This window comes from Chaetodon auriga, chromosome 20 (assembly GCF_051107435.1).
Source record: "Chaetodon auriga isolate fChaAug3 chromosome 20, fChaAug3.hap1, whole genome shotgun sequence".
Taxonomy (NCBI): domain Eukaryota; kingdom Metazoa; phylum Chordata; class Actinopteri; order Chaetodontiformes; family Chaetodontidae; genus Chaetodon; species Chaetodon auriga.
In genome coordinates, this window is record NC_135093.1 from 20,296,322 (window position 1) to 20,322,743 (window position 26,422).

General features: G+C 41.8%; 3 protein-coding genes across 4 annotated transcripts in view; 2 read left to right on the plus strand and 1 right to left on the minus strand.

Moving 5' to 3' along the window:
• The first annotated feature begins 1 nt into the window (after position 1).
• rfng (RFNG O-fucosylpeptide 3-beta-N-acetylglucosaminyltransferase) overlaps positions 2–26,422 on the plus strand; it is a 45,623-nt gene continuing 19,202 nt past the window's right edge. Inside the window, exons 1-2 of the mRNA XM_076760456.1 lie at positions 2–85; positions 1,202–1,294. The gene's annotated coding sequence lies outside the window, so the exon portion shown is untranslated. The remainder of the gene's footprint in view (positions 86–1,201; positions 1,295–26,422) is intronic.
• Positions 1,309–8,734, plus strand: LOC143339288 (uncharacterized). Of its 2 annotated transcripts, XM_076760458.1 has the most exons (10): positions 1,309–2,850; positions 3,331–3,796; positions 4,271–4,436; positions 5,750–6,172; positions 6,331–6,372; positions 6,912–6,974; positions 7,235–7,267; positions 7,494–7,561; positions 7,737–7,780; positions 8,462–8,734. In XM_076760458.1, the coding sequence occupies exons 2-10, from the start codon at positions 3,584–3,586 to the stop codon at positions 8,514–8,516; spliced, it is 1,107 nt and encodes a 368-aa protein (XP_076616573.1). In that variant the 5' UTR covers positions 1,309–2,850; positions 3,331–3,583; the 3' UTR covers positions 8,517–8,734. The 2 variants fall into 2 exon arrangements, with proteins under 2 accessions (XP_076616573.1, XP_076616574.1); XM_076760459.1 differs by lacking the exon at positions 7,494–7,561 and having other exon boundaries at positions 1,309–3,796.
• Positions 11,766–24,980, minus strand: LOC143339323 (uncharacterized). Its single transcript, XM_076760495.1, has 15 exons — positions 24,895–24,980; positions 24,466–24,673; positions 16,131–16,300; positions 15,937–16,035; positions 15,611–15,843; positions 15,342–15,520; positions 15,165–15,258; positions 14,714–15,031; positions 14,260–14,349; positions 14,030–14,147; positions 13,756–13,872; positions 13,394–13,582; positions 13,102–13,254; positions 12,329–12,525; positions 11,766–11,972 (listed from the first exon to the last, which is right to left on the minus strand). The coding sequence occupies exons 2-14, from the start codon at positions 24,663–24,665 to the stop codon at positions 12,329–12,331; spliced, it is 2,157 nt and encodes a 718-aa protein (XP_076616610.1). The 5' UTR covers positions 24,666–24,673; positions 24,895–24,980; the 3' UTR covers positions 11,766–11,972.

Below are 26,422 nucleotides of genomic sequence, written 5' to 3' on the forward strand. Positions count from 1 at the left end.
CCTGTGGTGCTGCTCTGTCAAATTTGATGAGAAAAGAAGACGGCGGGGAGTGAATAACGCGCCCTTCAAGGAGCATTTTGCTAAGGTATGTTGATTGTGCAAGATACAGTGAACTGTTTTGTGAAAATTTTGATGCATAACGTTATTCCTTCGTTGTAGCCTACTGCATTTTGACTACCAAAACTCAGCAACAACGTAACGCAACAGGGAACAAACTTAACCAGAGCGATGGATTCTCTCCATGGCTTTGGGATGCATATAAGTTAATATTCTGTTGTGCATATATTTTTTTTGTTGTAATCATTTAACAGACAAGCCCCTGTGTACCAACGCCAGCCAATGTACAATCTTTCTTAAGATGTAGCAGGGTCGCTTTTTGAACTATGCTAATGTGTTTTGACGTTACAGTTTAATTTGGGACTTTTTTTTTTTTAGCAGCCACGTGCTGAGCGGATTATTTCTCTCCATCCCACACTGCCAAGGAAACCCGCTGTACAGTGTTGGAGCCATAGCAACTCTGCAGCCTGAGATGCTATTTCATAGAGCCAGCACACAAAATCATTCGTGTTTATGATATTTACTCTTTTATCAGTTGAAGACGATTGATCAGGTGGAAATGAGGGGTCAGTCACAGTGATATTTCTCCCTCATCAGATTTTCCATCCTCACTGAGGTCCTGAAGCTGTCAGAGTCTCTGACACTTCCACTTCTTTTTATATGGCCTGTTTCTTGTTTTTTTCTGTCTTTTGGTGAGCTAGATATAGCTTAATAGCAAGCAAAGGCTGCTGTGCTGTCTCCTAATGAATGAAACGTCTTGAGTAAACAATAGGCGTTGCTAAGCAACCTGGCATGGCGCCAATCTAGAGTTCAGCCATACAGCTATTTCTATGGGGGTAAAAATGACCCCTCTGCGGTTCTAGGTATGAATGGTCATATTTTTCTTTCTTTATATCTCACACTCCTGATAATTCACTACATGATTAATAAATCAATATTAGGTAAAGTCATGAACTGACAGATGTCAGGAATTTATTTTCACAGAATTACGTGCATTTGAAAATGCCAGGGGGGTAAAAATGCTCCCTTGGGGGTGGTTCTAGTGTTAAGTTATTTTGCTAAACATTAGCTACAGTCCATGTGCTAAAGGACACTAACACAATGTTAGTCTTTATTTTTTTTTCTTTCTTTCTTTTACATGTAGTCATGCCATTCACACGGGGTAAGAGACGAACCAACACATCAAAAAGAAACCACAACCCACCAGATGAAGACTTGCTGCAGTCTGGCAATGAAGGTAACTTAATTTTATATGGGAAAGGATGTAAATACTACAAAAGTATTTTGTGTGGTTGCAAGATAGGGTTTTCCTGGCTCAAAAGGGGTACTGCCCCAGTCATGAGGAGTACTTCCCTTGGTTGACATTTAATGGCCTGTACTGTGCAGTTTATCCAGACAGGTTCTGACAATAATATAATATACTGCAAATGTAAAGTAAAAACATTAAGTGTATAATGGCCACCCGGTGTAAAATTGTTATCATGCACCCTCCTCTGGTTGATAATTGAAACAGGTTTTAGAAACACTAACTCCAAGCACCTGTTCTCAGGCCCCTCCACCACTTCCAGATAATGACAGTATTATTATACAGCTCATTGCAGCCCTAATATATATCAATATGAAATAATTCAACCCAGTCTCACAGGAAGTCGTGAAACTGTCACGTTAATTAATCTATTGTTTCGTGCGTGCCAACACGATGTTCTCACTTTTTTCGTGCTACCCAGAACGCATTTCAAACTAATGTATTTCAATGGGAAGTATATTTCGTGCGTCCAAGCACGGCAATCACATGCCACGGCGTACAGGAGGAGTTCGATTTTATTGAATTTTTGAGCCTTGAGAGCAACTAAATACGACATTCTCCATCATCAGGTAGGCTATTACTTTTTTTTTTTTTTTTTTTACGTCAAGCATGAATTCATTGCAGGCTTCCTCGTCATATGATCTAATGCTTTTATTCTTCTTTTTTGCTGTGGATTCAGGTATTGTGATCAGACAACTCTTTTGTGGTTATTTTTAATCTTTGCTTCCTGCCTTTTTCCTATAGCCTGCAATATAGCTCAGGCCCGGCGCCAGGATGAAGTTATTGAGGGGGCAATTAAAAATTGCGAGGGGGCAAATCTTCTGTAGTGCAACACGCCGCACCATTTCAGAACCAGGGACAGCGCAGCGCAGGTGTACAGATATCCATTTTCAAAGTAAAGCTTGTTTATGAAAACTTGTCAGGTTTATTGTTCGTCCTGTCCCGGCACAAGCGGCGTATCTTGATGTCTGTGGACCAGTTGTGGAAAACGTCCCAGTGCATTAAATCACACGCACTGAACTCCATAGCAACCGCTGTGTTTCGGAAGTAGACATGCATGCACTCACGTACTGCTGAATGCGATCTCCGGTCGTTAGCTCATTTTTTTCCCTGAGCTTTAATATAACTTCAAGCCTGTACATTTAAGTCCCAGGTCCCATATTTATGATCTAATGCTTTTATTCTTCTTTTTGGCTACAGGATTCAGGCATTTTGTGATTAAAAAAGTATTTTAGTGTTATTTTATTTGTTATTGTTAATATCTGTATCCTGCTTTGTCCTAAATGCATTTATTTTTCATAAACGGCAAATACACTACGTTTTTTAAGGTACCACTACGTTTACAATGCAATCTGATATTAGTTTAATATCTTATTTTCTTACTCTTATTGTGAAAGTATCCTAGTCCTTCCCCCCCCCACCCCCCCACGGTTAGCGCCACCTGCTGTCGGAAGCATTCTGCCCTTCTCCCGCTAACCCTTCCCGAGGTAAGATGTGTGGTTTCTCTCTGAGCTGATGCCTTACTTTTCCATTATTCACACGGTTTACATATTAAAGCGATGATTAACAGTGTTCTCATTATTAAACACAAGACTATGAAAACGACCATCTGACTTGTGAGGGGAAAAATAGCCGTGTCTTGTAACTTTTGTCTGGCTAGCTTAAGACAGCTATGTGTACGCTAATAGTTATAGTACATACTGTAACGGTATTCCCGCGTGTGTGCCGCATCACCAAAGAGTAACGTTAACGTTATGCAATAACAGGAGGCATAATGTCTCATTAGGCCCCCTTAAACACTGTGTATTGATTTAGAAAAAACGTGACCTTTTGTATTCATTCAAAAGATGGGATAATCATGGTCCAATCAGTTGCATACACTTTTTAAACCTTTCTGTATGAATAGGAACACAGGTAGACTATAGCTAGCCTGCAGTACTAAATATTTGTCTCTTTTCTCCTCCTAGTTTCTGTCAACCCATCCCCCAGCACCGCATCTGAACCATTTAAATAAACCCAAAGGCACTTTTAAGAGCCATCTTCTATCTATCTATCTCTCTATCCCTCTATCTGTTTCTCTGTCTATCTCTATCTGTTCACTGTTTGTTAGTCTGCCTGTTTGTCTTTATCTGTTTGTTTGTTTGTTTGTTTGTTTGTTTGTTTGTTTGGTCTGTATCTGTCTTCTTGTTTGTCTGTCTGTCCGTTTGTGTTCCTATCATAATGCCAGGAGGGTCTACCAAGAAGACTTGTCCCTTTTGCAAGGGAGTTTTGTTTTGTGCTCAGAAAGTGTGCTGTCACTGCAAGAAAGAGCAGCCTCTGAAGCAGCGCCTCAAAAAGAAGCTTCAGAGGTTTGATGAAAAGAGAGAAGAATGGGTGGTTGGCCGTAAGAAGAACCACAACGTGGCATCCATCAAGGATGAAGCCATCATCATGGTTTGTACATATTTTTAAATGACTTTAAACTGCTCAGATGATATTGGAAATAAGTTCTGTAGTACACATGGAAAATCATGTGATCCTCAGGTATTTCTGAGTTCGTAACAAAAATAACAACCTCAAATGTGTAAAGTTCATAGATAAATGGACTGCATTCATACTACTACAGCTTGTAAAATGTAGACACTGCCACATATAAATGCATTTGCAACATTCACCTATTCACTCATAGAATCACAAAGGTTTCTCTCTGTTTTGAATGCATTTAGAAATTTATCATCGTTGAAACTCAAGTTTCTTGTCATCTCTAAACTCTAGTTTCTAGTTACAGTATCTAAATGAAAAACGAGTGTTACATGGATGCTGTCCTCAGTAATGTCATATTTTTTGTCAATAATTAGTGTGTTTAGTTTGTTTTGTAGTTGCTATTCCATTTTTTTCAACTGATAATGCAAACTTGTGTCATTGCAGCTTGAGAAACTCCATGCTATTGGCTACAAGCCAATTCTTCTTCTTGGAAAGAAGACAAAAAAGGAGCAGACCAAGTGTGAAATCCTCACCCCACGCTGCACACTGACTGATTTTGCCCAGGACTACCTACACAAAATAGGGTCATTTTATGAGTACCTTTGTGAAGGTGAGATGCATGCATTGTATGCTTAACAAATGATATTGTTAATGCTTAAATTAAAGTATGTATTGGAAAGCTTGTTATTATCCAAATCTGACAGAACACCAATTTGTGCCAGTATTTAGCCTTAGATACATCCAGATAATACACACTCAAATAATTTCAAATGATTTTTCATTGTACAGTTATACATGGTTTGAAAGTAATGGACTCTATGCACAGCTCCACTACTTCTCTATGCACAGCTCCACTACTTCCTGAACTTAAGGCAGCTATTGGACAAACTGATTAATCCAGGTGTGTCTGACCATTGTGACCGCTGAGGTTAGACACACCTGGATTATTCAGTTTGTCCAAATATGTAAGACAGGAAAGAAAGGAGCTACCTTAAGTTCAGGAAGTAGTGGAGCTGTGCATAGAGCATGTTGCATAAATTTTGGGATGACAGTATAATGTCTATTTTGATAGTGAATTACTGACATAATGCACAGATTTGACCATTGATTGTCTACCTTCATGAGATGCAGAACAAAATACTACTACTACACAAGCAGAGCAAAAGATGCAAATGGACCATTAAATAGTTAGATTGTTGGACCATTAAATAGTTAAATAGTTTAGTTTAAATCCTCAGACTTGACAGGATAAAATTGAATTTTTTTTATTCCCAAAGGACATTTTCACACCATATTATTATTATTGTTCAAAAGTCACAGTGGTTGACAATAAAAATAATAAAATAATAAATATATAAGGAAAAAAAGTAGAAAAGGTATGTACAGAATATAGTGTGAATGGTGAACTGTCCATGATACTGAGAGTTTTCCTCAGTATCCTCCTCTCTCAGCCAAATGGGGCTCCACTCCCAGGACAGGAGCAGCTGATGAGTTTGAGTCTGTAAGCATCCGCTTTCAGAACAGGACGCTGATCATAGAGTATGTGAGGGACAGGGTGATATTGAATAGATTCAGATGTCTGCCACTCGACAACAAGGCAGCTCTCACGACTAATTGGGCATGGGACGCAAGCTTAGATCTTATCAGCCTGTAGCTGGCCACCTCTGGTGAGGGTGTATAGTGGCCAAAATAGTAGGCCAAAACACCCAATGAGCCAGAGGAGCACTACTGATGGTGCATTCCATAAATTCAATTTACCCCAAAGCTTCTCCAAATCTATCATCCACTATACTATATATGCTTGCACAAGGATATCAACATCTCATCCTGTGTTTTTTTTTTAACCAGAAGAGTCAAAAAAATGTTGTAATCTAAAGTGAACACAAATCTAGTTGAAATTTTACAACTTGTTTAACTGCACAGGTTGGACCCCGGATTCAGATGACAATGGGGAGGAGCTGATTACACTGTACCTCACACCCTGTGACCCACTGGAAGGAACAAGCCAGGCGAACATGGAGAGACAGGCGAACACGGAGAAACAAGTGGAGCAGACGAACATGGAGGGACAGGCGAACACGGAGAGACAAGTGGAGCAGACGAACATGGAGGGACAGGCGAACACGGAGAGACAAGTGGAGGAGGCGAACATGGAGGGACAGGCGAACACGGAGAGACAAGTGGAGGAGGCGAACATGGAGGGACAGGCGAACACGGAGAGACAAGTGGAGGAGGCGAACATGGAGGGACAGGCGAACACGGAGAGACAAGTGGAGGAGGCGAACATGGAGGGACAGGCGAACATGGAGAGACAAGTGGAGGAGGCGAACACGGCGAAAAAGTCGGGTACGTACTAATGTTTGTAGGGTATTAAATTGGTATTCTCATGTCTGCTGATTATCGATTTCTCATTATCTCTGTTTATTAATACATTACATACAATTAAGAAGGAATAGTGTCATCTTTTAAAAGATATATGAGTGAACTATGATCTTATATTGCAGTGGCGACAAGACATATGCCAGAGAGGAAGAAGCTACAAAAAAGTAAGTTTAAATAATTCCTGTTTGTTATCCTTACAGTACAAACCAATCATTTAATATTTTTTCTTTGGCAGGAACTTGGATAATGGTTCACTGGTTAACTGAACTGTATTTCAATCAGGAAAGACTCTGAAATAGATGATAATCATTTATTGCACATGCAAGAGATCACAACCAGAAAGTCTTTGGCGGTTAGACCCCATAGCAGTGAATAGAATATGCACGTATAAAAGAGGGGGTGATGAAGCAGAATAGGAACCCCCCCCGGGGTCTAGACACTGTTGGTGGTGTGGAGTGATGAGCAGGGTTAGGTGAGGTGAAGACGCTCCAACTCTTGGAGAGTTGGTCAGGCACCATCATATCTCAAAGAGCTCATAGTACCCTATCAACCCATTAGAACACTGTGCTCCCAGAATGGAGGCTTACTAGTGGTTCCTACAGTCTCCAAAAGTAGAGTGGCAGGCAGAGCTTTCTACTACACCTACTACATCTACTACACCTTAATTGCCTGAATGAGTAATATTTAATTTCCAAACCTACAGTTGTCTCTGCTGTCTCTACTCCACTTCAAGACGGAGCTGTGAAACACAAGAGGAAGCGGGGAGGTATGTACCGAATATTTTTGAGATTGAGTTCAAATATTATATATTATTTTAAAAAGAGAATTGGTAATTCACTACCGTCTCTACCCACCATAGCCTGATTGTCTTATTTTGAATATGAAGGTAGTTTTGAATTTGTTTGAGAGAAATTAGAAAAAGGACTGTAATAATATGTCAGGTAGATCTGCCTGAATGTTTGTTTGAAATTCCTGAACATGTCTTATTAATTGAAAATGATAATACTATTATCTCCTTTCATACAGTGGTTCAAAGCCAGAGGAAGGTTTCACCCAAGGGTAAGACAAAATTGTTTTGTCATGATTGGAGCACTGACAGATCGTTTTCACCTCTATCAGCATGTACTGTAGGAATTTACATTATTTTCATGGGTATTCATCACAGACCTATTGTGTCTAAATTAGTGCACTTATATTATCAGTTATTGATGTTTCTATCAGTCATGATGCCAGTAGATAAGCATAGATGGTTCTGTTGTGAAAAACATGTTTTTTGGATTGACAGATTGCACCTACCACACTGGCCGTGATTCCTATGAAATATGCGGCTACGTGAAGGAAAGAGTCAGACAGGTTTGACAGGCAGAGTGACACATGTGGGGTTAACTGTAGGAAGTTTAATTTACTCATGTATACAAGCAATTTGCATAAATATTTGGAAATAACAACATAAATTAATTTTGTCTACCAATTTATAGGCCAAAAGAATTAATGATCTAACTAAATTTATGGTTCTTTTCCTTAACAGGGCAAAACAGAGGTCTTGGTGGAGTGGCAGCCTTGCTCAGTTTGGTATGTTTTCACCTTTATTTATTAAGGGGAGAGTTTCAGTGAGTTAAGTGCTTTCTTTTCAGGAACGCACTGACCACATTCACACACTAACACAAATTCACACTGGAAGCTGCCCAGTAAAACCACAGTTTGATCTGCTGCCACTGAGCAGCTTCACTTGAGTTGTTGCTGCTTTTTCACTTTCCTTGCCCAGATTTACCCTGCTGATCCTGAGGGTTGAACTGATGTTCAGTCCAGTCACAAGCTTGGTTATCTAACCTTCAGGCCCCCCTGCCTCCAATTGAAGTTCCTCTGTATTTGATTGTTTATGTTAAAGTGCTTCTCTCTTTTTCATCTCACTTTATTGATGCAGCCTCCCAACCACTTCTTTGCTTTTTTGCACAATTGTATATTATACCATATTATTTTGAACCATCTGTGTTCCAGACCACACAACATGCCAACTACTGTTATTGTAACAGATTCTGCCATCCAGATTTCCTATGAAGTCATTTCACGGCTTTCTTCCTCATTTTTTTTCGTATTTGCACTAATTACAATTTTGCCCTGTTACAATTAGATCTCCGAGATGAGAATCAGTATAAAATAGTTACAGTATATGCAGTTTGTTATATAAGTGAAGGTTGGTTAATATACAGAAACCTTTGTTGATATTTACCATTTTTTCTCCTCTCTTTTCAGTGGAAAGAAGTGGGCCAAGTCCTGGCAGCCAAAAGACTCAGTAGTAAATTTGTAAATATGTATATACTGCAGTTAAGTTTCCACTCCAATCCTGAGGTTTCACAGACCACTGATGGTTAATGTAAAGTAGTTTGATATACCAGATATTAACAGATATGTATATAATGTTTTATTTTATTTTCCTGTTTTGTTCTAATTTTAATTATCTGTATATATGTTCTATGTGTGAAGAGTATGGAAGGGGCGACATCTCTTTGATTCATTTTTGCAGACCTGTGTTGTAAAATGACAAATAAATTACCTTTATTCCCTGAATCCTTGAATCCTTTACCTTGCTAATCAGAGAGTACAGATGACAGCAGAGGACAAGATGACTCCTGCCTCTTATTAAAAACATGACCATCTTACAGAACCACTGCAGCATCCTCCACAAAACTGTGATTGAACTATGATGTGCTGTTTCAATAATATTTACAATCTTGTCTCAGGTATGTTAATACATACAAAAAAACATAGCCCTTGCAAGTAAAGCATAGCTCCAGAAACTGGGCTTTTTAGACTTTGATGCAACAGTAACTGTATGTTGAAGTATGTTTTCATCAATTGACTTTATGTACAGCTCCACTACTTCCTGAACTTCAACCAGCTCCTTTATTTACAGTCTGTCATAATTGGACAAACTGATTAATCCAGGTTTGCCTGACCTCAGTAGTCACAACGACAATGGTCAGACACACATGGATTAATCAGTTTGTCCAGTAATGACAGACGGTTGAAGCTGGTTGAAGTCCAGGAAGTAGTGGAGCTGTGTTTAAAGTCCATTTCCTTGCTGTTTTCCCCACTCCTGTGGCTGTCACATTTGTCTAACATTAACATTCATTCATTCAAGTGTTATCCGAATAGGAACCAAGTAGCAGTCTCATTTTATCCCTGTGTCTCACATTTTTCCTATTTCCAAATGTTTGTTTCATGTTGAAAAGTGTTTGGCTGAATGGGAGTTCAGGGGAGGCAATTACAAGTGCAGTATTTATAAAAACAGCACAGATGTGGCTATCACAGAGTCATTCAACAGAGCCTTTCATGCAATATATAAAATGTTATAGTGCCATAAATACCATACATTAATCCATTGAGACCGAAGCTGCGTTCCAAACCACAGCGCTATGCCATGTTCACTAACCAAATAGTTACTGCTAGCTAATTGCAACTGCTAACGTTTATTAATAATATGTATGTTTGGAAGCCTCATTATATGTAAACAAATTATAAACCATTTTAATATTTTAAAATAAAAATAAGAATTAAAAAATTAAAAAAGGGCGAGGGACGAGGCCCGGAAGTTCCGTTTGGAAACGTTGCTTAATCCATGTGTGTCATTGAACGCGCACTTTTCAGTCAGTGAAAGAGAGGGGCAAGAATCGCGTCTAAAATAGCACGTATAGATAAATATGTTTGTTTTTCAGCATATTTTTTTCCTAATATAAATTCATATGTTAAGGACAAACTTTTTCTGATGAAAACTGAGCGGATAGATGTTTTCTAAACCCGAATTTCACAACCCTAACCCTAGACCGGAAGAATCACACAAGAACTACAATTGGCGTGGAGTTGCAGTACACAGTAGAGGGCTGCGCTATATGTTTTGTAGTTCTAAAGTGTTTTAAATATTTTGTTAAATTGTGGTCAGAAATCTTGAAAGCACATTACAGGTTTTGGGGGGTGGGAAGCACATCTGTTTGGTCAGATTTGATGTTTATCATTGGTAAAAGGGTGAAATTATTTTTTTCCTGGTTTTGACCCTACTCAGTGACGCCCCCTGTTGGTTTGCCTTCGGGTATGGTAGTAGAGATCAAGAGCTTTCCAAAACTGTTTACCCCATATCTCTAGCATATTTTTTTGGTGCCCTATATGCCTTCAAAAATGTCTCAGGTTCAAGGTTCAAAGGTCACCCCTAAGGGGCAGGAACCAACCATAATGTTCATACTGACATAGGTTACTCTCTAGGTCAAGGCCTTTCCAACGATGTCTTCATTGTTGTCCTATGACAAAGTTTTATTTTCAACTTGCTCCAAGCCAAGGCCCTTTGACATGTCATTTCTCATAGCACTTTTTAGCAAAGCTGGATAAAAATCAGACAAACATATTTTAAAGGGTATTTAGTGGCCAAATGTAGTCATGATATTGATGTATACCTTATGCACAGTCAGACTTTTCAATTTGGACCAATTAAGACCCAGTTTTCTCCCATAATCTGTAAATGTTTCTTTTGCATATTCCCCCATTGACTTAATATGGCTGTTTATAGTCCCTGCAACCCCTTCCCCAGACTGACAGGATGGTCCTAGATTATCAACTTTATAGTATATTGTAGTGCCAGTATTTTTCTGTGTACACTGTAAATTTTGCACACATATCTTAAAAAATGACCATGATATGACATTTTCTCAAAACAGTCAGTAGGCCTGTGCCACACAACATGCTGAGGGAGGGAGATGCATATAGTCCATAAATGACATTTTAATTTTAACCCTTCCCCCAATCCTCTAGAATGTTCCTTTATGTCCTGGATTGCATTCAACTGTCCATCCGCCGTCTCCCGCTTATCCGTGTTCAGGTCACAGGGATAGCAGGGACAATCTCAATAGGAGATATTGGAACAAAAGGCAAGGAATTTCTTTTCACTTTCCATATTGAAATTTCACATTAACAATGTGGACAGTAATGCAAACATTTTCAGTATTATTAGTTATAACTATTTTGTCACTTACATATTCAAATCAGCAAGTCTTTCCTTAAAAATAATATACATTTACAAAGTTTAAGTATCAAAATCTCAGCACAGGGACCACCAAGATTCTTAAAACTGTCATGTCTTTCTTTAGAAGTCCTTTCAAATGATGTAGGAAATTGTTAAGGAATAGTTACAATAAAAAGTTTCATTATTACAATCAAAGGTGAACTGAGTTACAAATGGGAAAATGTCTTCCCCAAATATTTTACAATGTAAAAATATTACTCAGATAATGCATATTTTATCAATCAGGAATAAGATGGTATACACTATAATGGCTGAAAGCTTAGATTCTGTATGTTTGCCTTCCTTTTCAACAGACTGGGAACAATTGTATTTCAGCAAATCTGTTGCTTTCTTGACATGGCTTTGTTGATTAGTTAATGTTGATGTTTTTTTTTTAAAAGACAATTCTTCAACCACAACAAATTCAATCATACATTTATGTTACCTTAGATGTTGATAGTGAAGTACAGTACTCAATAAATAGTATGACATTAAAGAACACATGACTTCTTTTTTCAGTGTTTTATTGAAGACAGTGATGATGGAAACCAGAACTGATGGAAACCAGGTGGCTTGATTGCAGCAGCAGGGCAGGTGTAGAGTGGGAGGCAGGCAGATCCAGGAGAGGTGACAGTATATAACTCAGCAATATAGTGAAACGCAGGTATAGGCCAAGTCCATGTCCTTCACCACAGTCTGTCATGCAGCATCAATCTGGTAAGAGAAGGTGAAGTCAAGAATGAACAAGCAATATAAATCATTAAGAAATACAGAAATGCTGACATTTGTTTAATTTAACTCGGTAATTTCAGTTTTGAATGAAAGGGCAGTTTAAGCCAGGTTTAAAGTTGCCTAAGTCACACTAGAATGTTCGAAAATTGGCCTAAGTCACTTTATTCTTTAATGTTACATAATGCATGTCTATGTATGTCAACAGTCATCCACTGTCAAACACGACTTATAGTCCAGAAAATACAGTAATCCGTGTGGAAAAAGAGTTACAGGAATAGGTTTGCAAAACAAACACTAGTATACAGTACATACTTTAGTAAATTACTTAAGTAAATTACCTAAATTGTGATATCCTCTTCATCGTCACTGCTGTCTGGACTGCTGAGGGCACTTTGATCCTCGTCCTCAACTTGAAGATGGGCAGAGGCCTCAGGACCTAAAGCAGTCTTGTACTGTTGGAGGACCACTTGCAGCTGCTCTGACACCTCGGAAAGTTGTTTTTTTAAGAGACAGCAAAGTCCTTTGTTGCCCTGTTCTAAATTTCAAAGGACACAAGACATCACATTATAGATGCACTACAAAATAAAGCTGCGTTCCCACTGCAGGAACTACTTCCTGGTTCCGGGAACTTGTTCCAGGAACCGTGCGCGTTTCCACTGCAGGAACCAGGAACCAAAATGTAGTTCTGGGGTAGAAAAGAACCCTCCAAAAAGCTCCTAGTCAGGGGTAGGTAGGTACTTTCCAAAGGTCCAGGAACTATGGTAAGTGTCTCGAAAATCATTTGAATCAGCATTTTTTTTTAAAACATAATGATGATGCCTGGTGGTTCGTCGCTTTTATTAAGACGACATGGCTACTGTCACGTCTTCTTTTTCCTGCCACACACTGGTGTACTGTCTTTACGTCGTCGACCATATTTGCATACTCTCCCCGGGACTAGCAGGCAACAGGAGCCATTTAGTTCCGGGTACTAGAGGTTCCTGGAACTTTCGGTGGAAACACAGCTTCAGATGTCTGTCTGCTGTGACTGACACTGACTTCGACTTATTTCTTTTAATCTTGAAATCTTAAAAGCCACGCTTTCAATAAATACCTTTTTGTTTCAGCTTACCATTCTCAGCCACCTTGTTCTCAAGCTCCTCTGCCTGCTTCTGCAACCATGTGCAATGTTGCGCCATCTCCAGCACCAAAATGTTCTTTTCCTCTTGCAGTCGCATTGTTAGCATCACCTGGTCGTACAGTCTCTTCTTTATCGTGATGTTTGCTGAACACAGTAAAATTAAAATACATCCACAAACCTAATGAATATCAAAACACTTAATATGTTATTAGCATGATTTCGTTCAGTTCTAAGTAGAAGAATTCAAAATCAATTCTTATGAAGCTTTACAAAACTGAAATACCATTGCCATGAACCTCCCAGGGCCACAGAAGGGACACAGTGCTTTCTCCAGCAAATGCATTGTCCACAACAGCCACATCAATTGCTGCAGAGCCTGATACGAGGCTGTTGTACCTCTGCATCGCCTGAAGAAGCAGTTTTTTGTCTTCTCCCAGCTTCCTTCGAAGGCGGTGGCGAAGCTTGCTGCTGTCTAAAGAGACATTAAAAACAAGAACCCAATCTAGATTATCATAATCAATTATGGCAGTTTAAATAATGGACAGATATAGTAATTCATGAATTGCACGTACATGCTTTTGTTGGTGGAATATTAACACTATTAAATACAGCAGATGATTTTATGAACTTATTTTACTGTTATACCATTCTGGCGGTAGAGGGTTTGCTTCCGTTGCCTGACACTAAGGTAGAGTCCCACAATGGACTGCTGAAGTTCGGTCCGTGTGGTGCCTTCAGTGGTATGAGGTGCGTTTGGTGTCTCTATAGAAATAAAAGTTAAAGTGAATTCAGTATAGCAGAACACACAACACTAAATGTAAGTGTTTGTTTTGGTCTACATATAAAAGCCATTTGGCTGTAAACCATGCTATGTGCACTCTCTGCACACTGTTGATTTCTGTTATCTGGTGTTGCTTACCTCCAGCTGCCCATTCATTCACCTCAGAGATCCACTGTGATGCCATTTCATCTGAGCAATGGAGCTCTGTTTTTAGCACAGCTAGCCTTGCAGTCTCATCTTGGAGCCTTTCACATGTCTGATAAACAGTGTTGTACAATAATCAGGTTAAAGCTCTTTGGGATTGACAAGCCAAGTGAACAACAAATGTGTCGACAAATGACTCAACAAATCCATAAATACAGACTTACCTTTACATATCTGGTGGAAAGTGCCTGGTGTAGACAGGCCCTTTTCTTGTGGTTCCACCCCAAAGCATGCAATGTAAGCATGTCCACGTCCTGATGAAAACAAATAATGAGTTTAGGAAATGCAATCTAATAAAGGGTGCAAAGACATGGTAAACAGATTAATCACCTGCTTTCGACATATATTTCGTCGTCAGGGCACAACGAGATAGGTAGCTGTTCACTTGCTCCACCTCCTCACCAGCAGTTGTCCCTGCTCCTTCCTGGTTCCTACCACTCCATTTGATCTATAAGTAAGTAAAGGTGTTAATATTAATGCAAAAGGCTACATACCATAGTTATACACAGGCTTAATTTGTATGTTATTACTGTGCTTTTAAATATTAAAAATGCACACAACACAAAAATATTACCAATACCTCACACTTGCATGCAAGCATGTTGCATGAGCCCTTGCATGCAAAACACTAAGGAACGGCTTCATTTTTGTCAGCTCCTGGAGGGCAGGAAGGGCACTGGCAGCTTTTTCTAGGTAGGGCCAATATTTGCAGGCCACATCCATGGCAAAGAATTGAGGCTTGGCCGGCATCAGCTCTTTTTGAAGGTACAGGGGGTAAGCAAATATCTCCCCCCTGTACATATTAAGGGCTTTCAAAAGGAAGCCATGGCGACAGACAGCAACCTCCATCCCCTCTTCATCCAATTTGGAAGCCCTCTTTGAGGTCTCCCTTGCCGCTGTCCACTGGGAATCTCCACATTTCCCTTTTCCATGTGTCTATGACATACACAACGAACATAAATAAAATTAATGTAATTGGGTCTGCTATAGAGGCCAGTGTTTCTCTCAATTCAATTTCGGTAATATTTCAGTAATACAGCTATTTTGTCACATTATCAATAATACTTGCATTTTTCACTGCTTTTTGGATGGTCTCGGTAAATGTGGACACTTCACTGTCTTTTGCCACAAAGAGGCCGTCAAAAAAGGCAGGGTCATCAGAGCTGAATAAGAAAGAAAAATAGACAGATCCATTAAACACATGGGAATATCAATTAATCACTAAAAACACTGGAGAAAAAATCACCTTCCACTTTGGCCAAAGCGATATAGCTTTCTGTTTCCATCTGCAGAAACAGCCAAGATTTCAGGTGTGCAGGCTGGGCAGGTGAAATCAGCACCACAGCACAGCTGATTTTCCTCAAACGAAGAGTATGAAAACTCTAAGAAGCTGCGCTGCAGTGCATCTCCGTTGATATGTCCAGACTAGAAGATACAGAGAATTATACATTTTTGTGATGTTGTCTGCCTATGTAAATAAAGTTTTTTAATATGGTTAGGAACAAATAAACTTACTCTTCCTCCGCACTTTGTGCGATGCTCCAGCAACTTTGCAAAGGCCTGTCTGGCAAAACCAGGAGAAATGACCCTCAGTTCCTTAAAGGAGCTCAGAAGGTCCAGCGTGTACAAAGTACACACATTAAGAGAGGCCGGCCAATATCCACTCCTAATGTGGTCCTTTAAATCAGGAGTCCACTGCCTCTCGCATGTTCCACATGTATATAGAGGCTGATGCAAGTCATAACGCCCTTGGAACATAAAGCAAATAAACAACATCATGAATACATACCAACCACATACTTAATACACATGATCTGTGTAGCGTAGTAAATTGTTCTTACCATTGATGGTAATTAAAATCACTGGTTTCCCAGGTGATGTGATGACATTTGTGCCCTCACAAGAACAGCATGTTGCCTTCACAGCTGGCAAAATGCATGCTGACAAAAACAAGAAACCACTCCATTACATTATTTGTAACAAGCTAGAAACACATATGGAAAAAATAAGACTTAGATTAAGACATGATGAAGACCTTGCTCATGAGTGCAATATCCACCCTCCTGTTTAATGATGTGGGTAGTTGGAGGAATTGCTTTAAAAAACCCATCAATAACGGATTCCCTGTTGTGGAGTGGCTGCTTTTTGTGATGCAGTACATCACAGTCGCCACAGAACCACTCCTCGGGAAGACAATCTCTGCACCTAGGAGGGAAAGACAAAATGACTATAAATAAAATGATTTCATGAGAATAGTGATAAGTAGGGGTGTCAACATCTACATGTGTAAACGGGTACACGGATAACAAATCATAACCGTTTAGAAAAATCAATAACCGTGCACATGTAATTTTTTTCTCCTCCTCCTCGTTCATTTCTCACCTATTTATTTATATAGTATTTAGGGGTGATAATATTGCCTGAAAACTTCAGGTAATAACATTAACTATACACTTACTGTAAATGTTCCCACTAGTGAAGTTATCCGCAAACATAATAGATGCATGGGGCGCAATGTTACGTTGATATAAAAAAAACACCGCAGCCACAGCCAGTGATATGATATTTATTCTGTCCCTCAGTTTTGTGTTATTGTTTTACTCCTTGTCTGGAGGTTTATTTTCAAACAGATTTAAGCTGTTTCAGTCTACAGCTAGTCTGGTTACTGCGCCTTTAAGAGAAGCTAGTGATTTTGAGTTTGTTTTTAATCCTACACTGCCATCTAGTGGCGTATGTTGGAAGCAGGGAGTGTGTCAAGCAGGAGCTAGAAAGTGCAGCAGAGTCCAAAAACATGTCGCTCCTGGGTCGTGTCTGTCTACTTCCTCAACTTCTGCGCTTGTCAAAGGCATAATCTGTGAGTTAAACCAAACATGCTTATTTAGGAATGTTTGTGAGTGCTTTCATTTTGTGTTTTGTGTTATTGAAGGCGGTACGCCATTTACTCGGTGTAGCTGTTGTTATCATTTAGCATTGTGCTTGCTATTCAAAATACTATGTGTTGCTAATGTTAAGACCTCAGGTTGGTTATTCTACACACAGAAATAATTGTGAATGTACATTTTTACACGGAAACTGAACGTTGTTTATTCTGTTTCTGTTCTCACAGTTTTACAAGTAAAATGGATCAGTAAACTGAAGAATGCTTCACGTGTGGTTACTGAAGCCATATGTTTAGCTCGCTGCATAGGCTAAAGCTCTTAGCTGAGGGCAGAAGAGTAAAAAGATTCTCTACGCATCAAGTGCATCGTCGGGGTCGTGAGACTCTCCACGCCAGTGAAAGCAGACATGTCTAACCACGGAGACACCCCACCGCTCTCCCAGCTAGAAGTCAGATCAAAGTGCAGCTCAGCTTCATCACACCGGTCATCAGCCTGCCTTGCTGTAGCAAAAGCACGAGCCGACGCTGAAGCCGCCAGCACCAGAGCAGAGTACGCCAAGCGCCAAATAGACATGGAGGTCGAAAAGGCACGCATCGAGATGGAAAAGACTCGGCTGGTAGCTACTATGAACGCCCTGAAACAAGAGGGAGAGGCAAAAGCAGCGCTCGCAGCAGCAAGGGTCCTTGAGGCTGCAGTTTTGGACCAAACAGAGTTGGAAGAGCCACCAGAGGTTCCTGCTACAATAGCCATGGCTGCCAGCCGCACTCAAGAATATGTAAACACTCACTTTCATAACGATGCTAATATGGAAGGTGAGACAAAGCCTGATAAAGAACAAAAGCGGGACATAAACAACACCGTCAAAGTCGAGCCAAGCGGGCCAACAGCTATGACACATGCATGTGAACGCACCCCCAGCTGTCAACCCATCAGACAACTCAAGCCACCGCCATTCCATTCCCCCACCTACATTGGAGCATGTAATGTCCCATCTCCATCTTTGTGCCAACAAACTGATGTATCAGACCTCGCTGTGCTCCTCTCACGTCGTGATCTCCTGACAGCAGGACTCACAGTGTTTGATAACAGGCCAGAGACCTATGTAGCATGGAAATCTATGTTTCACAACGCCACTGGAGATTTGAACTTGAAATGCTGCGAAGAGCTTGATCTACTAACCAAATGGCTGAGCGGTGAGTCCCTCCAGCATGCTCTGAGGATCAGAGCCGTCCACGTTAGCAACCCCGAAGCAGGTCTTGAACGTTTATGGCAAAGGCTCGACAGAAATTATGGCTCACCAGAAGCCATCGAGGCTTCGCTGTTCATTCGCTTGGAAAGTTTTCCCAAAGTTGGCCACAAAGACAGTCACCTCCTGCAGGAGCTTGCAGACCTTCTCCAAGAGCTCGAGGCGGCGAAAAATGAAGGGTATCTACCAGGCCTCAGCTTCCTCGACACTTCAAGAGGAATAAACCCGATTGTGGGAAAGCTCCCTGGTGGCCTGCAGGAGGCGTGGGTCAAAGAGGGGTCAAGATATAAAAGAGATCACAAAGCTCACTACCCACCTTTCTCCTATTTCGTCCAGTTTGTCAACAACCACGCTGAAATGAGAACAGACCCCAGCTTCATCCTGCAAAACTGCGGCCCTGCACACATGAAAGCAGAAATGACACTAGCGAGACAAACACGGTTCAAAGTTCCTGTCACAACAAACAAAACACAAGTCGGTGCAGCTAACAGTGAACCTAAAGCTCCCCCTCTCGACCCCAATAAACAGTGTCCAGTACACAAGAAAGCACATTCTCTTGCCAAATGTAGAGGATTCAGAATGAAGACATTGGATGAGAGGAGAGGTCTGCTTAAGGAGCTGTCAATCTGCTACAAGTGTCTCTCATCAACAGAACACAAGGCTAAAAACTGTAAAGCTGTTATTCACTGTGTGGAGTGCAGCAGTGATTCACACACTTCCGCCATGCACGCTGGGCCACCCCCATGGACAGATACGGGCCCTAACACCCTGCCATTGGCCCATGGCGGGGAGCCAGATACCCCAAGCGCCACAGTGACCACATCTAGCTGCACTGAGGTATGTGGACAGGGACTACGGGGGAAGTCATGTTCTAAAATTTGCCTGGTGAATGTGTACCCCTGCTCAGCCCCCAACGAGAAAAGGAAAATGTATGCGATCTTAGATGATCAGAGTAATGTGTCATTAGCTCGGTCCCCCTTTTTTGACATGTTCAACCTGCATGGTGAGGCCCTCCCATACACAATGAAAACATGCTCAGGAACAGTAAACACACAAGGGCGCAGAGCTCATGGCTTTGCCATCGAGGGCATAAACAGAAATGTGTCAATAACACTACCCATACTCACTGAATGTAACCAGATCCCAGACAACAGAAGTGAGATACCCACCCCTGAAGCTGCAGCCGCACATCCTCACCTCTCTCACGTAGCCACACAAATACCGCTACTTGATCCATCAGCTGACATTCTTCTCCTGCTGGGCAGAGATGTGATTCAGGTTCACAAGGTCCGCCGACAGATAAACGGCCCAAACGAAGCTCCTTACGCCCAACAGCTTGATCTCGGGTGGGTAATTATTGGAGATGTCTGCCTCTCAGGAGCCCACAGACCCACAGTGAACTCCTACAAGACAAACATACTTGATAACGGCCGCCCAAATTTCCTCTCTCCCTGTGAAAACAGAATCTACCCAAAGGTAAAGTTCACAGAAGACAATCCCCTTTTTGAGAGCATGCAACCCAAAGACGAGCTGAGCAAACACATTTTTAAACACAGCAGATGACGACACTCTCTGCAGAAGATGAGGCGTTCCTGAACGTTATGCACCATGGGTTTGTTAAAGATGAGGCAAATAACTGGGTGGCCCCCCTCCCTTTTCGTCATCCCCGACTCCGCTTGCCTAACAATAAGGAGCAGGCACTCACCCGCCTCATGTCTTTACGCAAGACACTAAAGAGAAAGCCGGAAATTAAAGAGCATTTCGTGGAGTTTATGAAAAAGACATTCAGCAAAGGACACGCAGAAAAGGCCCCTCCTCTTAAACCACACCAAGAATGTTGGTATCTCCCAAGCTTTGGCATTTACCACCCACAAAAGCCGGGCAAAATCAGAATTGTTTTTGATTCAAGTGCTCAGTGTGGAAATGTGTCTCTTAATCAAGTGCTGCTTAAAGGCCCAGATCTTAACAACAATCTTGTAGGTGTGCTTCTCCGTTTCAGAGGCGAAGCATACGCTGTGATGGCTGATGTGGAGCAGATGTTTCACAACTTTATGGTCAGTGAGGACCATCGTGATTACCTGCGCTTTCTCTGGTTCCAAGATCACGACCTGGATGGAGAAGTGCAAGAGTTTCGAATGACAGTGCACGTGTTTGGAAACTGTCCATCTCCCTCAGTCGCCATTTATGGACTCAAGAGAACCGCTGTGGAGGGAGAGAGTGAGTACGGCAGTGATGTGAGGAAATTCATTGAGCACCATTTTTATGTAGATGACGGGCTAAAGTCATTCGCCTCTGAGGACGAAGCAATCGACGTCCTCATCAGAGCACAAAAAATGCTAGCTCAGTCCAATATCCGTCTCCACAAGATATCGTCCAACAGTCCTGTAGTCACCAGCACCTTCCCCGGTGAGGATCTCGCCACAGGTCTGCAGGGACTTGAGCTCGGACAGCATGCCCCGCCCATGCAACACAGCCTCGGACTGGGCTGGGACTTGTCTACAGATCAGTTCTCGTTTCGAGTGGAGATCCATGATGAGCCCTTCACCAAGCGTGGCGTGTTATCAGTCGTCAACAGTTTGTACGACCCGCTTGGGTTCGCCGTGCCAGTCAGCATTGAAGGACGCTCCATCTTGAGAGAGATTTCCAAAGACATCAGTGAATGGGATACTCCACTGCCTAAGGAGCAACAGGACAAGTGGCAGAAATGGAAAGACTCTCTAAAGCACCTGGGACAGCTCAAGATCTCCCGTATGTATACATCCATCTCACTGTCCAAAACACAGAGAAAAGAAATGCATGTGTTTTGCGATGCATCCACAAAAGCAGTTGGGGCTGTCGCCTACCTGAAACTCACCGCTGCCGATGGACACAGTGACGGGGGCTTTCTCCTCGGCAAAGCCAGGCTAGCTCCAAAACCAGACATCACCATTCCCAGGCTAGAGCTGTGTGCCGCGGTGCTGGCTGTCGAAGTAGCAGACATGGTCCAAGAAGAGCTTGACTTTACATTTGATGAAGTACACTTCTACACAGATTCTAAAGTGGTACTGGGCTACATTTTCAATGATAAGAGACGCTTTTATGTGTATGTACATAATCGTGTAGAACGCATCAGGCGCTCCACTCAGGCCCACCAATGGCATTATGTGCCCACACATTTAAACCCAGCTGACCACGCCACACGTGGACTGCCTGCTGAGCATCTTGCCCACTCTACATGGCTGAGCGGGCCTCCCTTCCTTACTGACTCAAGCCAAAGTCAAACACAGGAAGTGCCCTTTGACCTCATTAACCCTGAACATGACACTGAACCGCGTCCAGAGGTTGTATCCTGTGCTACCTCCCTGTCAAAAGGCACGCTCGGAGCTGCAAGGTTTGAAAGATTCTCCAGCTGGAGTCGTCTGTTAAGGACCATCGCCAGGCTGCTCCACATCGTCACATGCTTCAAGGCTGCCACTGAGAGCAGATGCCATGGATGGCACAAGTGTGACAAGAACGTCACTGAAGAACAGCTCCAGCAGGCCAAAGCCATCATTATCCGTGCAGTGCAAAGTGAGGTGTATGCAGATGACATCAGGCACGTGGAAAGTGGTGAGTCTGTTCCCAAGAAAAGTCCACTTAGCAAACTGAATTCAGTCATGGACACTAACAGGGTCCTCCGAGTTGGAGGTCGGCTGACAAAGGGTCAACTCACAGCAGACGAAACACACCCCATACTCCTCCCCGGCAAACACCATGTCACTCAGCTCATAATCAGACACTTTCATTCACAAATACGCCACCAGGGCAGACACTTCTCTGAAGGTGCTATCAGAGCTGCGGGTTTCTGGATAGTGGGCGGGAAAAGAGCCGTCAGCAGTGTCGTCTTTAATTGTGTTACATGTCGCAGATTGAGAGGCAAACAACAAGAACAGATCATGTCAGACCTGCCAGAAGACAGAATGTGCACAGACCCTCCTTTCACATGTGTCGGCTTAGATGTTTTTGGTCCGTGGCCCGTCACAGTCAGGAAAACACGAGCAGGTCAGGCAGAAGCTAAGAGATGGGCTGTAATCTTCACCTGCATGAGTACTCGTGCCATCCACATTGAAGTAATAGAGTCAATGGACACTTTGTCATTCATTAACGCACTGCGACGTTTCTTCGCCATCAGAGGCGCTGCCAAGCTGCTCAGATCAGACTGTGGCACAAATTTTGTGAGCGCTTGCAGAGAACTTCACATTGACAAAAAGGGCTGTCACAATGACAAAATCAACACCTACCTTGGAAACAGTGGCTGTGAGTGGCATTTCAATCCCCCACACGCCTCCCACATGGCTGGATCGTGGGAGCGCATTATCGGCATCAGTCGGCGGATTCTAGACGCAATGCTGCTGCAGCACGGAAAGGCCAAGCTCACCCATGAAGTGCTGGTGACGTTCATGTCGGAAGTGACTGCTATTGTTAATGCAAGGCCGCTTACAGCAGTTTCCACTGACCCAGAGCATCCTGAGATTCTCACTCCTGCCATGCTGCTCACGCAAAAAGCAGCTACGCCCCCAGTCATCCCAGGCCACTTGATGACCGTGACCTGTTCAGAGCGCAATGGAGACGTGTACAGTATCTGGCCAATGTCTTCTGGGGACGATGGAAGAGGGAATTCCTCAGTGGACTACAACCTCTTCGAAAATGGAGAACACCTAAACCCAACCTACAAGTAGGAGATGTCGTCCTGCTAAAAGATGGACAAGAGCACAGGAACGACTGGCCTCTTGGTGTTGTGGCAAAGACCTTTCCTAGCCAAGATGAAAGGGTAAGGAAGATCCAGGTCAAGATAACCCGCAATGGCGAACAGAGACTGTACTTGAGACCTATCAGTGAGGTCATCCTGCTGGTTCCAAGGAACCACAACTGAAAGACTCCTCATATCCTTTGAAAACAGTGGGTGTGGGTTAGTATGACATCTCCTGATGTCAGACGGGGAGTATTCTGTCCCTCAGTTTTGTGTTATTGTTTTACTCCTTGTCTGGAGGTTTATTTTCTAACAGATTTAAGCTGTTTCAGTCTACAGCTAGTCTGGTTACTGCGCCTTTAAGAGAAGCTAGTGATTTTGAGTTTGTTTTTAATCCTACACTGCCATCTAGTGGCGTATGTTGGAAGCAGGGAGTGTGTCAAGCAGGAGCTAGAAAGTGCAGCAGAGTCCAAAAACATGTCGCTCCTGGGTCGTGTCTGTCTACTTCCTCAACTTCTGCGCTTGTCAAAGGCATAATCTGTGAGTTAAACCAAACATGCTTATTTAGGAATGTTTGTGAGTGCTTTCATTTTGTGTTTTGTGTTATTGAAGGCGGTACGCCATTTACTCGGTGTAGCTGTTGTTATCATTTAGCATTGTGCTTGCTATTCAAAATACTATGTGTTGCTAATGTTAAGACCTCAGGTTGGTTATTCTACACACAGAAATAAGTGTGAATGTACATTTTTACACGGAAACTGAATGTTGTTTATTCTGTGTCTGTTCTCACAGTTTTACAAGTAAAATGGATCAGTAAACTGAAGAATGCTTCACGTGTGGTTACTGAAGCCATATGTTTAGCTCGCTGCATAGGCTAAAGCTCTTAGCTGAGGGCAGAAGAATATTACTTCAAGTCAAATTGATTCGAGGATGTGATGGCGGCGAACAAGAAGTGGAGCACTGTGTGGCAGTTTTTAAAGTTAAGTTCCATGTTGCTGAGAATGTTTTTACTGAATGATCTGTGTATTCTGTCAGATTTAGGATGTGCGCAAACGGCACATGCCTGTATGCGGTGCAGAGCGATTACTCGGTGCAGTGCTCACTGCTCACACTAATAACTACATTTTGTAAAATCCCTCAGGATGTCAGGATGATTTCGCTTTGAATAAACATTTGAATAATGGTGAATAACGTTTTTGTCTGATAACTACTGGAATGGCTTTGATTTAATGGGATTAGGAGGTATTTGAATGGAGACAGAACCCTCTAGTGGTTACAGCGCAACTGCGATAGAAAGAAATCATTAATCCCCGACGTGTAACTGGGTACACAACGTTTAGCAGGCCCGTGTACACGAGTAGAAAAAATTGTAAACGTTGACACCCCTAGTGATAAGTACTATAAATTCAACTTAAGATATTCTGAATTAGGTGGGATACAAAGTTTTATTAAATTGGGATATGTGCCTCAGGGTTTAGCCCCTTACAGTTCCCCTTCTGAAATTTTATAGGTTTTCTACCAGCTAAAGAATACCAACCGAATGACAGCAGGCTTATTGCAGAGGCAGCACAAAGGATGACCAACAGCCTCTTTCTCTATGAGGCATTGGAGATTGTGTGGTCTCGACGCTTTCCAGAGTTCTGAGGCTTTCTGCTGACGAAAAGACCAGGATGTTGCTGAACTTTTTTGAGGCTCACCAGAATGGCATGACGCCAAAATAGCAGAGAGCCTCTCCATATTTTTCTCTGTAAAGAAAATATAAACTTGAGTTATAAAAGATGATTTAAATAACAACCATTAAAATAATTAATAAACATACACATAGTATACACATATTTTCACTATGAAACTGGCTCTAATCATTAGTGTTCATATTCAACTGTAAGTGTTAAGGTTTGTTTCAATCTTAAATTCAGTTGTACACAGAGATTTGAAGATTTAATATTCTTTCATCACTGTGATTTACCTAATGTCGTCAGAGGACTTGCTGAAGGTAAACTAGGCAGATCTTCCACACTGGATGACAGGGAGCACTCAGTTGGAGGCTGTGACACTGTAAATAAGCACATAGAAGAATAAGAATGGATTAAGGTATACTTTCACAATAAGAGTAAGAAAATAAGATATTAAACTAATATCAGATGGCATTGTAAACGTAGTGGTACCTTAAAAAACGTAGTGTATTTGCCGTTTATGAAAAATAAATGCATTTAGGACAAAGCAGGATACAGATATTAACAATAACAAATAAAATAACAATAAAATACTTTTTTAATCACAAAATGCCTGAATCCTGTAGCCAAAAAGAAGAATAAAAGCATTAGATCATAAATATGGGACCTGGGACTTAAATGTACAGGCTTGAAGTTATATTAAAGCTCAGGGAAAAAAATACTTATGAGCTAACGACCGGAGATCGCATTCAGCAGTACGTGAGTGCATGCATGTCTACTTCCGAAACACAGCGGTTGCTATGGAGTTCAGTGCGTTTGATTTAATGCACTGGGACGTTTTCCACAACTGTCCACAGACATCAAGATACGCCGCTTGTGCCGGGACAGGACGAACAATAAATCTGACAAGTTTTCATAAACAAGCTTTACTTTGAAAATGGATATCTGTACACCTGCGCTGCGCTGTCCCTGGTTCTGAAATGGTGCGGCGTGTTGCACTACAGGTAGAAGATTTGCCCCCTCGCAATTTTTAATTGCCCCCTCAATAACTTCATCCTGGCGCCGGGCCTGAGCTATATTGCAGGCTATAGGAAAAAGGCAGGAAGCAAAGATTAAAAATAACCACAAAAGAGTTGTCTGATCACAATACCTGAATCCACAGCAAAAAAGAAGAATAAAAGCATTAGATCATATGACGAGGAAGCCTGCAATGAATTCATGCTTGACGTAAAAAAAAAAAAAAGTAATAGCCTACCTGATGATGGAGAATGTCGTATTTAGTTGCTCTCAAGGCTCAAAAATTCAATAAAATCGAACTCCTCCTGTACGCCATGGCATGTGATTGCCGTGCTTGGACGCACGAAATAAACTTCCCATTGAAATACATTAGTTTGAAATGCGTTCTGGGTAGCACGAAAAAAGTGAGAACATCGTGTTGGCACGCACGAAACAATAGATTAATTAACGTGACAATTTCACGACTTCCTGTGAGACTGGGTTGTAGTCCCACAACAGCCACTTGAATCCACGTAACAGTTACACAGAAAAATGCATTGTTTGACTCTGTTGCAGGTATCAACATTGAGGAGCAGTGCACGCTTTGACGCGGTCAAGAGCAATCACGCTCCCATGGTCCATTGCCCAACACAGTGTCACGCATCAAATTGTCTTTCCTCAGTGGTGGATGCATGCTGATATAATTACTTTAAAGCCTACTCTTCTTCGCACATGAACGAGGCCTCGCACAGCCAGCTGGGGATGCTGTTCTTCAGGCACGAGATCAAGGCTCAAATCTGCAAACAGAAACAACAGTGCAAAGTG

Excerpts from the sequence above, each read along its gene's own strand:
- LOC143339288 (XM_076760458.1), top strand. The coding sequence starts at position 3,584 with ATGCCAGGAGGGTCTACCAAGAAGACTTGTCCCTTTTGCAAGGGAGTT. Across the intron at positions 3,797-4,270 it reads AGGATGAAGCCATCATCATG|CTTGAGAAACTCCATGCTAT; the intron begins GTTTGTACATAT and ends GTGTCATTGCAG. Across the intron at positions 6,173-6,330 it reads GAACACGGCGAAAAAGTCGG|TGGCGACAAGACATATGCCA; the intron begins GTACGTACTAAT and ends CTTATATTGCAG.
- LOC143339323 (XM_076760495.1), bottom strand. The coding sequence starts at position 24,665 with ATGGAGAGGCTCTCTGCTATTTTGGCGTCATGCCATTCTGGTGAGCCT. Across the intron at positions 15,032-15,164 it reads TCCAAAAAGCAGTGAAAAAT|ACACATGGAAAAGGGAAATG; the intron begins GCAAGTATTATT and ends TGTATGTCATAG. Across the intron at positions 14,148-14,259 it reads TTTCCACCAGATATGTAAAG|ACATGTGAAAGGCTCCAAGA; the intron begins GTAAGTCTGTAT and ends ACTGTTTATCAG.